This window comes from Miscanthus floridulus, chromosome 5 (assembly GCF_019320115.1).
Source record: "Miscanthus floridulus cultivar M001 chromosome 5, ASM1932011v1, whole genome shotgun sequence".
Lineage (NCBI taxonomy): Eukaryota > Viridiplantae > Streptophyta > Magnoliopsida > Poales > Poaceae > Miscanthus > Miscanthus floridulus.
The window spans coordinates 93,840,906-93,856,150 of NC_089584.1; the positions used below are offsets into that span (position 1 = coordinate 93,840,906).

A 15,245-nucleotide genomic window follows, 5' to 3' on the forward strand; every position below is an offset into this window, starting at 1 on the left:
TTTTTGGAAATGCTATGTGTCAAACGTCCGATGGATCGTACAAACGTTGGACGGCTTCTCACTCCTGCCACTCGCTCCCGCCCGCATGTATATTAAAAAAATTATCCCTTCGCTTCCTCCTCCCCATCCTTACCCCTTCCGCGTTCCTTATCCCCTCGCAGCGCATCAACGACTAGCGTCCTCCCGCACCAGGAGCCCCCAATACCCGCAGATCCAGTGGCCCTCTCCCCCACCGTGGCAAGATCCATGAAGGTGGCACAGCGGTGTTGCAGGGGAGTGGGCAGCTCTCCCCCACCCCAGCAGCGCCCTCTCTCACCCCGGCGACCGAGCTCCCCCCACTCCGGCGGCCATGGCACTCCCCACGCCGCCCTTTCTCACCCCAGCGATTGAGCTCCCCCCATTCCGACGGCCATGGCACTCCCCGCGCCACCCTTTCTCACCCCAGCGACTGAGCTCCCCCCCCCTCCGGCGGCCATGGGGCTCCCCACCCTTCCTCGCCATCGAGCAGCCTGCCGGCGATCTCGAAAGAGACGAAGGCGTCAATGTAGGTGTACCTGATCTGCTCATAGCTAAGGTAGTACGCATCCCAGTGGCTCATGGTGACCCTCTGTGGCTTCACGAGGTCGATGCCCATGACGGCTTGCACGAGGGTGCGTAGTCCCATGTCACGGCACAAGAGTGAAGACACAAAGAAGTAAGAAGGCGTCTTCGTTGAAGAGAAGCGTATTCAAGCTATTTATGTATTTACATTTGTATGACATGTGGGACCAAATGTACTCAGTGGCCGCGAGCCCTTAAACTCCTGAATTGGATTCTGTAAGAGGATCGACAAATATAATGCTAAAACAATAAAGAGACAGAGAGATTCCTCCATCGCTCGGCCAAAATCCGGCGATCCCTTATTGTGCTCACGTCGACGGCGTCTCACCGACGGCCATGGGTCTGTCAACTGGTATCAGAGGTGGTCTTTCCTCGGCGTCAACCCTACCCATCCCATCCTCATCTTGAAGCTACGTCGTCATCTTCCCTGACTCGCCCGCACCAGCTCCAACCGTAGCGGCGATTCTGGTAACCGGCGTCACCACCACCGCATCCACGGCGCTCAGCTCACCCCGGTACGTTCCGCATCCGTTTGCTTCGATCTTCAGTTCATAATTCTGATCGGCAGGTGAGTTTTGTCCACACCCGAGTGGTGTTCGACAAAATTCTCATAGGTCCTTCCTTTGGTTGAACTGGGTCAGCAGCGGTTCCGGCGTCACCTTGCCTGAGTTCCACCAACCTCACCACCTCCACCACCCTACCCAAACCCTCATCCACCAGCCCAACGACATCTACGGCTCGACAAACAACTGGGGGACTACACCGACAATCATGGTTGGAGGCAAACACCACTGTGAGCAACTCTAATACCACTCCATTCTGTAAAAGTAGCACTCATTCAACAATAAACAAGGGTTGCGGGGCATCTGTCCTCGTGTAAAATTCTAGAGTTTGCTTGTTTTCTGCGGTGCGGTGGTGAACGGTGAGGAAGTATCCGTGGATTTTGGGTTGTAGAGTGTTGATCTCTATGTAGAATCCCTCGATCCCGCCTTACTTCCAGGAGTTGGGTACTGGTGAAGCACACAGTCGGGGAGGTTTCGACCAAACCTATTGTTTCACCATGGAGTCCTCAAGCGTTCAACAGTTTGTCGCAATGGCTCCACCAAAACCTTTGAAGCAGACTCAGATCCTGCTAGACCACATGTCGAAGAGCAACGAGGATGATAAGTCCTGCTGGGACCAGATCATGGAGAGCGTTGATTTACTTTTCCATCGAATGAATGATATTGGCGTCATCTAGCAGGAACTGAAGACTCAAATGCAAGAGAACAACAAGAAAGTCGATAAGTGTGCAGCTGAGCAACAATTCATAGCACAACAGGTCAAAGCAAATGGACAAGCGATTGCATAGCTCACTCTTTAGCAATTTGATAAAGAGCCACAAGAGTTTAGTGATGGTTCAGTGTGTGCCATTTTTTAGGACGAAGAGGAATTCCAGAATGTGTTTGCCCACACAAAACACGGCCATAAACCTTCAACTTCCAAACAACCTCGCCACACCTAGAATCACACTAAGAGAGAGGACCTCCCACATCACACCCTTCCCAAAATGCAATTCCCAACCTTTGATGGTGAAAACCCCAAGATATGGATTGATAACTGTGAGAACTATTTCACCATATACACTATTCTAGAGAGACTTTGGGTAACTGCAGCATCTATGCATTTGCAAGGCAATGCAGCTATGTGGTGGTAGGCTTACAAATAGGATCACAGCAACATCTCATGGACAGACTTCTGCTTAACTGTGCAATCCAAATTTGGTTCAGATGATTACAGATCAGCTGTCCAAGAGATATTGAATCTAAAGCAGACTGGGACAGTGGAAGAATACACCACTCAATTCCAAAAGCTATAGTTCAGGTGTCCATGCACAGTGGCAACTTTGATGAGTTGTTCTTTGCCACAACATATGTGACTAGCCTCAAGGAAGACATTAAATCAATTGTGGAGCCCCAGGTCCCAACCACAGTGGAAAGAGCTGCTATTATAGCAAAGATATAACAAAGAGTCCTAGAAAGAAACAAACTAAAATATCAGAGAGCCAACAACCTAGCTAAACAACAGCAACACAAAATTGACCAAGCCAATCCTGGCAGATATGGGAACTTATGGAGGGACAAGCAACTGAGAGATTATAGAAAAGCCAACAATCTGTGCTATCACTGTGGAGACAAGTTTGAGCCTGGCCATGCTGAGGTCTGTACAAAGAAGACCAAACCACAAATCAATGCTCTAGTGGTTAATGATCTAGATAAAGAGATCAATGAGGATCTTCTTAATCAAATGGCAATAGATGAATTGTTGACTGAAGACTTCTGTCAGTTGTCATTGAATGCTATGGCTGGTACCGAATCCAAGGATTGCATCAAGCTGAAGACCACAGTCAAGAACAAGACCATGCTGACTTTAGTGGACACTGGCAGTTCACACAGCTTTGTTAGTTCACATTTTGTGCAGCTAACCAAACTGCAAACAATTCCAATGGACAAGCAAAAAGTGAAACTTGTCAATGGAGCATGGATGGCAACTGCAACTATGGTACCAAATCTCACCTGGTATATTCAAGGCCATACATTCACATCAGACATGATTGTGTTAGACCTCTTGCCATATGATGCTATTTTGGGATATGACTGGCTACAGAGCCATAGCACAATGCACTGTGATTGGGTAGGCAAAACCTTAACATTCTAGCATAAGGGCACCAGTGTTACTCTAAAAGGCATCAAGCCCCACCCATTACAATTGAGTACAATCTCAGCTAAACAATTCTACAAGTCAACACAGGGAAATGATATTTGGGCATTTCTTGTGCTGGACACCATCAAGGACCAGCCACCGGCAAACAACTCAGTTCCCATGGTTCCTAATGAGGATATCCAGCTATTGTTGCATCAATATGCTGATGTCTTCAAGGATCCTCAAACCCTTCCACCACCAAGAAGTTATGACCATGCCTTCCACTTATGCCTGATGTTGTCCCCATCAATTCCAGACCTTGCCATTATTCACCTCAGCATAAAACTGAAATAGAAAACTAGGTGAAACAGCTGTTGGATCATGGACTTATCACACACAGCCATAGTCCATTTGCCTCCCCAATTCTCTTGGTCAAGAAGAAAGATGGTAGTTGGAGGTTTTGCATAGACTACAGAAAGCTCAATTCAATCACTATCAAAAACAAATTCCCAATGCCCATTATTGAAGAAATATTGGATGAGTTACAAGGCTCCAAGGTGTTCACCAAGTTAGATATGAGATCTGGATATCACCAAGTGAGGATGTTACCTACAGATGAACACAAGATAGCATTTAAAACCCATCAGGGATACTACCAGTTTAAGGTCATGCCATTTGGGTTGACTAATGCCCCAGCAACTTTTCAATGCATTATGAATCCACGGCGTGGCCGCGTAGGTCCACCGCGTTGCCCACCTATAGTCCGTGGTTGTCACTGAGCCTCTCCGCATCCACCTCCACGCCGACGCCGAAGAAGCGGATCCCGCGGTCGCCGAGGAACTCCGCCAGCGCATCGGGGAGGTAGTCGGCATGGAGGAGCTAGAAGATGAGGCAGCTGCGCTCGACGCAGAGCTGTAGTGTGGCCACCGGGTTCTGGTCCACGCGGTAGCTTGGGCGCCACTCGATGTCGAGCCCGACGGTGATGTTGTAGCCGATGCCGCCGGGGTGGTGCACCGAGAGGATCTCCGCGATCTAGCGATCCAGCGCTCCACGGCCTGGGCGGAGGATGTGACGGTGGTGGTGATCACGTCGTTGCCAAAGGTCACCACGGTCACGTAGGTCTCGGCCATTGGATGTCTCGTCGTCGTCTCTCTGGCTGCGGGCTGCGGCGCTCCTTTTCTCCTGCGCAAACGACAAGGGGGCTGGGGAAGAGGGAATTGGTTTGGGAACGGCTAATCGAACAAGTGCGGCGGCGATGGAGAAAAGGGTGAAGCGTGCCAGTGAAGAGTCACTTCCAGGAGAGATTTTTTTTCAATTTTGATGGAAATCTTATCTGTGAAGGTGAAATTTAATGGTAAATAAAACCTAATAAAATCCCCTTCCTGCGGATCTCTTCCATAATTCGGAATTTTTTATCTACTAAATTCAACTTGTCCTTGTCTTTCCCAAGCTCAAATTTGTTAGATTAGGGTTTCAAAGAACCCTTGCCTTAGGTTTTCGGTAGCAAGCTACATCTAAAGTTTACTTCCTATTATATCGGATGTTTGAACACATGTATAGAGTATTCAACATAGACTAAAAAAATAACTAATTGCACAGATTGCGACTAATTTGGGAGACGAATTTTTTAAACCTAATTAGTCCATGATTTGACAATGTGGTACTATAGTAAACATATGTTAATGATGGATTAATTAGGCTTAGTAAATTCGTCTCGCGGATTACTGAGGACTTCTGTAATTTGTTTATTATTACTATCCGAACACTCCCATATAACACCCCGACGTGATACTCGATGTGATATCCATAAACTTTACTCCCTAGATTTAAACACCACTATAGTGACATCATTCGTAGAGTGCAGCTCATGAGGTTAGCCCCAACACGGAATGTTTGGATTGTAACCTCGTCCTCCATATCATCACCAAATGTCCAGATCAAAACAGTCGATGGCTTCGTTAGAGGATTATTGATGTCTGGAGAGGTATCAACAGCCTCATCTAACAAAACATTGAGTGGTTGAGAGTGTGTTGTGAGATATAGAGGCGAGGTCTTGCGCTTTTATAGAGAGTGAGGACACTGAGAGCTTCTGCAAAAAGTGAAAGTAACTTTTTTATTACAAATATTTGTTTGGGTTGTGAGATTGATAGCATCATTTTCACATTATCTATATGTTTAGTAACTTTTAGATGAGGTAATGACGGGTCCGCGTTGGGCCTACTCTGAGCTGTAGCAGATTACAAATAGTCTACGTCTATGGGTTAGATGCTTGGACTAATTTTGTTCGTTTGTCTTCCTATCTCTTTGGTTAGAAGGTTACATTCATCTGAGGTTAGTCGAGCTCAAAGCCTTAGGTTATGGGTAAGTTGAGAGTATCTTTGCGTTGAGAGAAAACACAAAAAGGATCTATATCTTGCTAAGTTGGTTTGATTCCTAAGACCTAAATTTGTTATAGGTGCTCGTGTTTTGGTTGGTGATATACCCTCGACTTACAGACGACATCGATGTGCTCAAAGTCAAATATGGGCCTACATGTGAGTATTTGAGTTTACATTAAAAAGGAACCACAAGAAGTTGGTGATTAGATGGATGATGGAAGGAAGCAACCACTTAGGGCCTTTGTATTTATAAGGTACTCTCTCTGTTCTAAATTATAAGATATTTTAGCTTTTCTAGATGCATAGTTTTTGTTATGCACATAAATACACATTATGTCGAGATACGTAATAAGAGCAATATATCTAATAAAAAAAGCTAAAACATCTTATAATTTGAAATTAGTGTTAAGTGTGATCAAACACTTTTTCACAAGTGTAGGGGTAAACTTCTCCGGAATTACATGATCCATGAATTTCCATGCATCCAAAAGATTTCCCAGGCATCATTTCAAACTCAAACGAAAAGGCAAACAAAAAACACAGATTTCCAATGGTCCAACACTCCAACCCAGAAGTGTTACCTTCGCATAATAAAGAGAATACAAAGCAGCAGTATTTTGAAATTTGAAACGGTGAACAGAACGAAGATAGCTAGTACGCAAAAGGTCTGTGCGTCCTATAAACATCGCCTATTTACTTGGCTGATAAATCATGATTGTTTTTTTAATTATGGCTTATCAGCCAAATGAACAGGCAACGCGCTTGCTTTTGTGCTCGTGGTACTGTTACTGCTGCCTGCTCGCTGGCAGGAGATGGAGGCAGTGCAACGTGGCAAGCGAAGCAAATCCTGGCGTCAGACAATAGGTTGACCCATCTCCTCCTCCAAAGGTTGACCCATCTCCTCCTCCGCGGTCACAGGCCGGCACCGGCTGCCGCTCTCCTGTCTGCTCCATCGAGAGGATGCATGTGACGGGTCTTGACCACGTCGCCCCTCCCTCCCGGCCTCCGCTCCTCCGGGGCCACTTCCTCGGCGCCGCAGCGTCTCGCCTTCCACTCCGGGCAAGCATAAGTCGAGCTGAAACATGGACATCACAACCATGCTTAGCGATGCTAGATTGATAATGGGGGTGTTCGGCTGGTAGAGTCTGATTCAACTTATTCTCTTTCGCAGAACACTATTTAATTATCCAAAACCAATCAAAATCTACTGTTCATCGAACCGAACACACCCAATAGTATTACCTTGTTAATCACCACAAAAATTTGCATGCTCTAAAGCAAACAACAAGCCATGAACAACAAACACATCAGGCATCATAACAGTTCGATTAATCCACGACTCCACCACGATTGTCTGACTGATTATTCTTCCATCCCGGAAAGTGCAGAAACATCTAAAACTTGTTTTTACCTTAAACCTACAGTAACAGGCGATTGAGGCTGTGTTTAGTCGTAGGAAATTGGATTTTGGAGCTACTGTAGCACGTTCGTTTTTATTTGGCAAATAGTGTTCAAACATGGACTAATTAGGCTCAAAATGTTCGTCTCGCAATTTCCCATCAAACTGTACAATTAGTTTTTTCTTTTCGTCTACATTTAATGCTCCATGCATGGGCCGCAAATATTCGATGTGACAGGTACTGTAGCAACTTTTTAAAAGTTGAGGTCCAACTAAACAAGGGCTGATGAGAGAACAAACGCATCTAATGAACTAGGAAACAACCTACTAGAACATGGCGCATCTAATTCACGGGACTCGCGGCGGCCGCCTGGCCTTAATTTGACGACTCGATCAGTAGTCGCCGTTGAACAGCCTCCGGCCGACCTCGAAGGACACGAATGCATCGATGCAGGCGTACTTGACCTGCTCGTCCGACAGGTAGTACGCATCCCAGTCGCCCGTCCGCACCCACTGCGGCTTCTCGACGTGGGCGTCCATGACGGCTGCCGCGATGCCCTTCAGGCCCGCGTTGCGGAGGTCCGGGCGCTCCATCTTCTCCGCCGCGAGGTACGCCAGGTCCACCGTCTGGTCCACCTTCAGGCCGTAGTCATTCCAGAGCCGCTCGGCGTCCGCCTCCACGCCCACGCCGACGAACGTGTAGCCGGCGCCGAGGAACTCCCCCAGCGCGTCGGGGATGTAGTCGCAGCGGAGTAACTGGAACACGAGGCACCGGCGCCCGACGCAGAGCTGGAGGATGGCTGTTTTGCTATACGCGCGGCTGAAGCTGGGGCGCCACTCCATGTCCAGCCCGACGACGAGCTTGTGCAGGCGGCGGCGGTGGACGGCGAGGACCTCGTCGAGCCAGCCCTCCACGGCCGCGCCGGATGCTGTCACGGTGGTGGTGATCACGTCGCTCTCGAAACCAACGGTGTACACCTTGGTGGCGGCCATTGGATCCGATCTCCTAACCCCGAGTGTTCCTTCTCTCTTGCGCAGACGACACAAGATGCTCTCCGGGACTCTGTGGGTACCGGGCGTCCAGGGGACATTTAACTTTATGGATGGCACTAGTTCGTTTGCGGTTTTTATACGGACACCTATATATTTGCTACAGTAAACAGTAGAGACGAAAACGGATCAGATACGGACGGATATCACCGATGTTTTTATATTTCTGTCCGGATTCGGATTCGAATACGGATAGTGTCAACTATGTCGGATATGATACGATTGGATATCGACATCATAAATATGTGATTTGAGTATTCGGATACGGATACGGTATCAGATGTTGGATATCTGGACTCGGATACGGACAGATCTTAACCCCTCTAAACGGATTCGGATTCGGATTCGAATATGATCGGAAAATATAACAGTAATTCTCATAATTTTTATATTTTTCTGATGTGGTATGCCAGGTAGTCAGCCAGCATAACAGTGTCTCTCCTCCCGCTGCTGCTTCTCTCTTCCTCCACTCTCTGATATATGGGTCCACTACCTCTGACCAGCGGAGAAGGGACGAGCACGCGTGCGGGCGCGGGTGGCAAAAATATCCGGCCGGGGACAGATTTGCTGGCAGCCATCGCAAGCGGCCGGGGGCAGTGGCGCAGTGTCCACGCGGACCACTGGGGAATCGGCGTACGAGAGCTATCAACGGGAATCGCGGGGAGGGCGCCAGGAAGACGACGCTGCGTCGCTGCGGTAAGGTGGTTCGGCTGCAGATATTTTCCGGCCGCTTGGATATTTGCCGGCATCCGCTGCAGTGCGGCAGAGACAGCCATCGCTCACGCGCTTGGGCTGGACGACGGGAATCGCGGAGAAAGGGGCGGAACAGCACATGTGTTTTTGTTGCAAAGCTAGTGCCGAGAAGGCTCCAGAATTAAGACGATGCGGACGGAAGGTGCTGTGCCGTTCGTGTGGGTTAAGCCAGACTAAGCCCTACACGAACTAGCCGTACACGAACTCGTAGGGCCGGCCGAAGCAAGGCGCATCCGCACGCATGCTCACCCCTTGTCCGGTGGCGAGAGGTTGAAGATGAACATGACCAGTGGAGCCCACATGTCAGCGAGTAGAGGAAGAGAAGCAGCCGCAGGAGGAGAGGCGCTGCCACGCTGGCTGACTGTGTGGCATGCCATGTCAGAAAAAAAATTAGGAGGGTTACTGTTTGTGATGGCAAATGTGTAGGTGTTCATATAAAAATGGTAAACGAAGGAGTGCCATCCGTAAGGATGGCAAAAAGTTAAATATCTCGACGTCCAGGGGCCAGGGCTCCAACGGTCTCCGACAACCGTTACCCAAAATATAAGATTTATTTCACATTTGGATAGCGTTACATGCAAAGAGTCTAATTCCTATTTTTTTGTCTTCTCCAACAACAAGACCCAAAAGAGAACTCTTTCTGTAAATGGGTCTTCAGGAGAGATGATACTTAGATTTGGGTTATATCTCTCAGGGCACCCAAAATGGGTCTTCTATATAGGTACTCTGTTGGAGGCTATAGGTATTCTGTTGGAGACTTATTTTGGGTTTGATCTTCTTATAAGTCTCCTGTTGGAGACAACCTTAGAGCAAGTATAATAGCAGGCTGTAAGCCGACTAAATGCTGAGGTGGAGGAAAGATAGGAGGAGAGAGAGAAGAAGCGGGCTGTAAGCTTACAGCCGGCTTGGGCACAAGAACCAAGAAAGTCTATGAGAGAGATAAGTGGGACATGTATTAACTGTAAAGAGCTAACTACTATATGAGTGGGCTGAGAGAAGGCTACAAAGAACCTTACAATCAGTAAGTCGGCTGTATTATTAGCCTTGCTCTTAGGAAGGAGACAACCGTGCTTATGATGACGAGGGATAATGGCACATTTGCCCCTGCTTTTATTTCAGTTCTGCACTCCTTTTTGTTTCGCGGAGAGAGTATATGTGAGGATCAAAGAATTTGCACAATTGTCACATGGAAAGCAGGGGCAAATATGCCAACATCTCCTCGTGGGATGATAATTTACTCATCTCTACTTTCTCTCTCTCTAAAACTGGAGGTACAATTTAGAATTTAGATTATCGTAGAAACGATGTGGATTTAGATTCTCTCTCAAAACATTTTGAATAAAGAATCAGAATCACTTTAAGAAGTTGTTTGGATGTTAGCCTGGATTTGGATTCCTAAAGAGCATTTTTTAATAAAAATCATATAAATATTGAAATATGCTTTAAAAAAGTTTGAATTTTTGTATGTGAAGAACAACTTAGATGTAACCAATTTTAACTCGTTGCACTAAAAAGGATTATAATTGAAAAACTATAATCACTAGTATAGAGTAGCAAAAGTAGAATCCATGCGAAACCAGCCTTCCCACATTTTGAGTTCCAAAGAAAGCTAAAGCGTTTCAGAATGAAAACGCTTCACAGTTTGTGCATTTGACACAAATTCTTAGTAGAATCAGAACCGATTCAGCCTTCCAAACGGCCCCTTAGTGACAGAACACCTCATTTCCTCACATCTCTTGACTACTTGGGATTAAGTGCAGCTAGAACTAATAATAGTATTACATTTTTTTCGTAAGAGTCCGTCTGGAAGAATTGAAATCTACTTAATAAATTAAGCTATTTGACTTGAAATTTAACATTCTACCATTTCCCAAAGTTCACATATAAATCTGTCTTAAATTCATAGGGTAGGAGATACAAATTGATTCTACAGATCACTATTCTATATTTCTACTTTGCAACTTATAACACACTCTTTAATTCACTCATACGACAGAAATACAATACATAAGTATCTCTCTCGTATAGCTAATAATAATATACAAATATAATCCATATACAATCATATTAGCTTAATTAATATGTGCCTAAATCATGATTCTTAAAATAAATTTAATTTCAAGGATCCAAACGGAGCTAAGTTTATTAGCATTTTCTCTATTTCACTTTTTCATGCGTTCTCTCGACTAGTATAACCATTGCAAGGGGATTTGATGGCACACTGGAACCGGGAAGGTTTTCCCTTACACGCTTTGAGAAACAGAAACTTTTGCTTTCTGGCGTTCGTACTGTAGCAGCGCAGCTGCTCTGCGCGTAGGTCTGCTCGTTGCTCCCTGCAATGCTCATTGGCAGGAGATGGCAAGCGAATCAAAGTTGTCAGGTTTGACTGATATCTTCATCCATGCCAAGTGCTGCAAGTGCAGGTGCATGACGGCAGGACTCAGGATCAGGAGTCGCAGGATCATCAAGACCGAATCTGTCAGGTTTATAAACCCGGGTTGTTCAGCGACTGGCTTTCACGCCAAGGCTCGGCCCAAACCGACACCACGTAATTCATGGGCCGGTCCAAGAGTCTAAAACGACAGGCCGAAAGAGGAGTCCAGTCACCGACCAGAAGGTCTGGCCGAAGAGGAACAGCACCCGCTCGTCGGCAGCTTCGGCCCACCTCTCCGACTGGAGCGTTCGCTTCGACTCCCGCCGCCACCGGACGGCCTCTCCGATCGGAAGGCCTGGCCCAAAACACTACTTTCGACTCCGACCCCGCGTCTCCGACCGGGGATCATAGGAACCCTGCTCACCGCTCTTCTCCGACCGGCGCACTCAGAGCCGACTGGAGCCATCCGACCGGGGACGCCCGCTCGGTAGGAACCAGGAGATGTGCGGAAAAAAGCAAGACAAGGCTCACAAGTCAAAACCACTGTACCAGAGACCATACCCTGCACGGAACAGTACTCTGCAGACACCCTGACACAAACAGTATTGTAGGCGCCGACATCTCCCTCTATAGTATTATAGGCGCCGTTGAAACTCTCATATGGTAAGCCCCCCCCCCCCACGTGCCTCTAGGTATCGATAGCGTTATGGGCGCCAGGATTTACCGTACCAAGCGAACGTGGTCAGACTACTCACATGCCTCTAGGCATCAAGCAGTATTTACAGGTACCGACGTCTATCATCCCTGAAGAAGGCAGCACGACCTCCCACATGCATCTGACATTCTACAGTGACATCAACAGTGTTGTAAGCGCCTACCATTACCTTGTACCCGCCGGCGTGGGCAATAAGGCTCGGTAGCATACGTACTCTCACCCTCTCACTTGTAAAGACATCCCCTTTATCTATAAAAGGGGATGCGTCTCCTCCAAAAAAAGGAGAGCCCTTCTTGAAGATAACAAGCACCTATCAAGTTCACTAGCTCACAACCACAGAACCGCTGGGTTCGCACCCCAAGCACACACTTGAACACATAGCTCATAGCGTAGCTCCTGTCGCTCTTGGCTCTTCCGACTGGAGCCGACCGGACCTCTTATACACCCCATCTTTCTCCTTCTCGTTTGTAATCCCACTGCAAACTTCGAGCACCTAGGATCAGGAATAAAGTCACTGACCGACCCAAACTAGACATAGGGCACGTTGTCTGAACCAGTATAAACCCTGTGTCATTGAGTGCTAGGCCACCTCCGATCACAACGTACGGCAAAACTACAAATATTTACTAGTTGGTCACATTCTGCACCGACAGTTGGTGTCGTCCGTGGGGAAGACGTTGTACGTTCAACACTTTTTGGTCATCGGATGGCCCACTTTTCCGCCACCCTCGCCGTGGCGGGCTCGAGCGATACAATTCGCTTCGGCTCACTGGAGTTTCCCGCACTCTCACTCGCTGGGATGCGGGTTCCACCTATCTTCGGGCCATCCCAGGCCTTCCTCTTCGGAAGCCTAGACTTCGTCGCCGACCGGCTCGGCGTGTTACACCTCCGCGAGGAGGCTCACATCCCAGCACCCATCAGAGGGGCGCCCTCCATCGACTCCGGGATGCACGACTTCGACGACGCAGCATCTGCGCTTCTTTCCGAGCAAACTCTCTGCTCAAACCCCGCTGTGAGTAATATACACGCTGTTATTTACTTACTATCCTCTATCTTCAGCCAATTACCCGGTGGAACCCCGTTGTCCCCAACGCAACCACCGTACGACCAGTTCCCCTATGGCCTCGCGTCTTCCGTGGACGCATACGCCCGGGGGCTCCAAAGGATGCCTGCGCCGCCCCCTCTCACATCCGAATTCGTGGGAATGGCGAGCTATGCTCCCACCTATTTCCTCAACCTCATGGATGAAGATGGTGAGAGTGACGGCTCCAGCATCGGCGACATGGCACCTAGCCACCGTCCGTCCTGGGAGTGCGCCATGGCAGACCCTCCGGGACACCCACCGGCGGAAGCGGAGTCCTCACGGACTCACACCTCTCCGAACCCTCACGCGGAGACCCCTGAGCTCACACTTGAGCACGAGGAGGAACTACGACAACGGTGGCTGCATCAGCCACCGACTGCGCCACCACGCTCGGTGCACCTCGTTGCACCCTGTGCGCATAAACCAGCGAGCGGCGCTCGGACTCATGCCCATCAGGCCAGGCACAACACCATGGACAGGGGGGACAATCCCCCGCACTTCGCTCGGGCGAACCAGAACATCGTCGTGGCAATGCTTCTGTGTGGCCTGTCCGAGCCGAACGACCCTTATGAACAGGCGATCCACCGGAACCTCCGGGCACTAGTGGAGACCGCCGCCGTTCAATAAGCGGAGTGCTCCATATCACGACGCCAACACGCGTCCTCGCTCTCCGCCAGGGGAATGAGAACGTGGTAGATGGGTCGCTCCACCCGATCGCCGCTACAATAGCCGAGTGCGGCATAGGAGGCCGCACTGGCACCTCATCTTGACTCAGCGACCACTCCGCACCGACCGCCTGTATTCGTGCGGCTCAGACTAAACCAAGACCTACACAGCAGCGACCAGAGTCCCAGCCCTGATGGTCTAGGACCACGGACCTTTGTCCAAAACCCCCAACAAACGCCACGCCCGCCACGCTCTGACAGAGGCCGGGGCAAGGGCAAGGCCAAGCGCTAGGATCAGGACAAAGGCCCCTCCACGCAGAGGGGGAAAAAGAACAGAAAGAATCACCGCCGACCGGCCAACTCCGCGTTGGTCGCCACGGTTGATCATGCGGGCACGCAGCCCTAGCAGGGCCCTTCCGGCCACTTCCACGAGCTCATGGAGAGCCCATGCACCAACCACGACTATCCTATAAAACACATCTACAAGGACTGCTAGCTCCTCAGGCACCTTCTATGGCAGGCTGGCAGGCCGAAGGAAGAAAAAGGCAAGGAAGCAGCAACCAAGAAAGGGGGCGTAGCGGGCTAGGATCTAGATGACTGAAGGACGAAGTGATCCGACCGGACACGTACCGACCGAAGGACGACAACGACGCCCATCTCTTCGAACTACTAGAACAGCTATGTCATTTTTCCTAAGCTTCAATCTTACCATTGTGTACTTAGTATATGCTCCTGCAAAAGCACCCCGACCCAAACACTTTTTGGCCTGGGGCGCTCAAGGGCTCCACTAGAGTACACTACTATCATTATGCTTAATGACTACCTCCCTATTTTGTTCACATATGGTGAAATTCCTTCCTACCCAACCAATGGGATAGTTTGTTCCTTAGTTTTGCTTTACGTAGCTTTGCTTTAAAAACATTCCAACCAATCGCACCCCACCTTTCCCTAGGGTTACAAGCAACCGAGCCTCACGGGCCATGCCCTAGGCTCCCAAGATCACGGCCTACGGGACAAACGGGCAAGTATGAGAAAGAAAGAATAAAAAACAAAATTATGCTAAGGGAAAACTGAGGAACGAAAGGGAACAGGCTCCCCCGAACGGAGCAATTCCATCACAGAAAACAAAACCGACAATAGTCATTAAGCACACAGTAATATTTACACGGGGGCTCCCCCATAAACTTAAACTTCTACCTTCACTAAATTACTTATATTTTGCAAGCAATTAGACCGGCCCGGCAACATCTGCTGTCGGAGCGACCGACGAGGGCGCGGGCTGCTCACTCCTCCGCGGCACATCATTCGGCTCGGTCGGGGCCGGGGTGACGTTCACCTCTGACCCAGGCTCTGCGCCGTCTGTAGACTGAGCAGCGTCCTCCCCATGCATGCTTCTGGCCATGTCTTCACGACGGACGTCCATCACCCACTAGGAAGAGACTTGCTCTGCCACCAACCTTGCGTGTGGCAGCAAGCTCTCCCCGATCGATTGGATGTCCTCCATGCTCAAGCCTTTGGCATACCCGCTGTAGATGGCAGCGAAGT

At 48.9% G+C, this 15,245-nt stretch overlaps 1 protein-coding gene and 1 pseudogene across 1 annotated transcript; both read right to left on the reverse strand.

Moving 5' to 3' along the window:
• Window positions 1–436: 436 nt before the first annotated feature.
• Window positions 437–4,412, reverse strand: LOC136454941 (3'-5' exonuclease-like; annotated as a pseudogene).
• Window positions 4,413–6,565: 2,153 nt separating this feature from the next.
• Window positions 6,566–8,135, reverse strand: LOC136452629 (3'-5' exonuclease-like). The gene is made up of 2 exons (XM_066453231.1): window positions 7,384–8,135; window positions 6,566–6,735 (listed from the first exon to the last, which is right to left on the reverse strand). Exon 1 carries the CDS (start codon window positions 8,050–8,052, stop codon window positions 7,453–7,455), a length of 600 nt encoding a protein of 199 aa, XP_066309328.1. The 5' UTR covers window positions 8,053–8,135; the 3' UTR covers window positions 6,566–6,735; window positions 7,384–7,452.
• Between the last annotated feature and the right edge of the window lie 7,110 nt (window positions 8,136–15,245).

Bases quoted from the DNA above. Each gene is read 5' to 3' on its own strand.
- LOC136452629 (XM_066453231.1), bottom strand. From the start codon at position 8,052: ATGGCCGCCACCAAGGTGTACACCGTTGGTTTCGAGAGCGACGTGATC.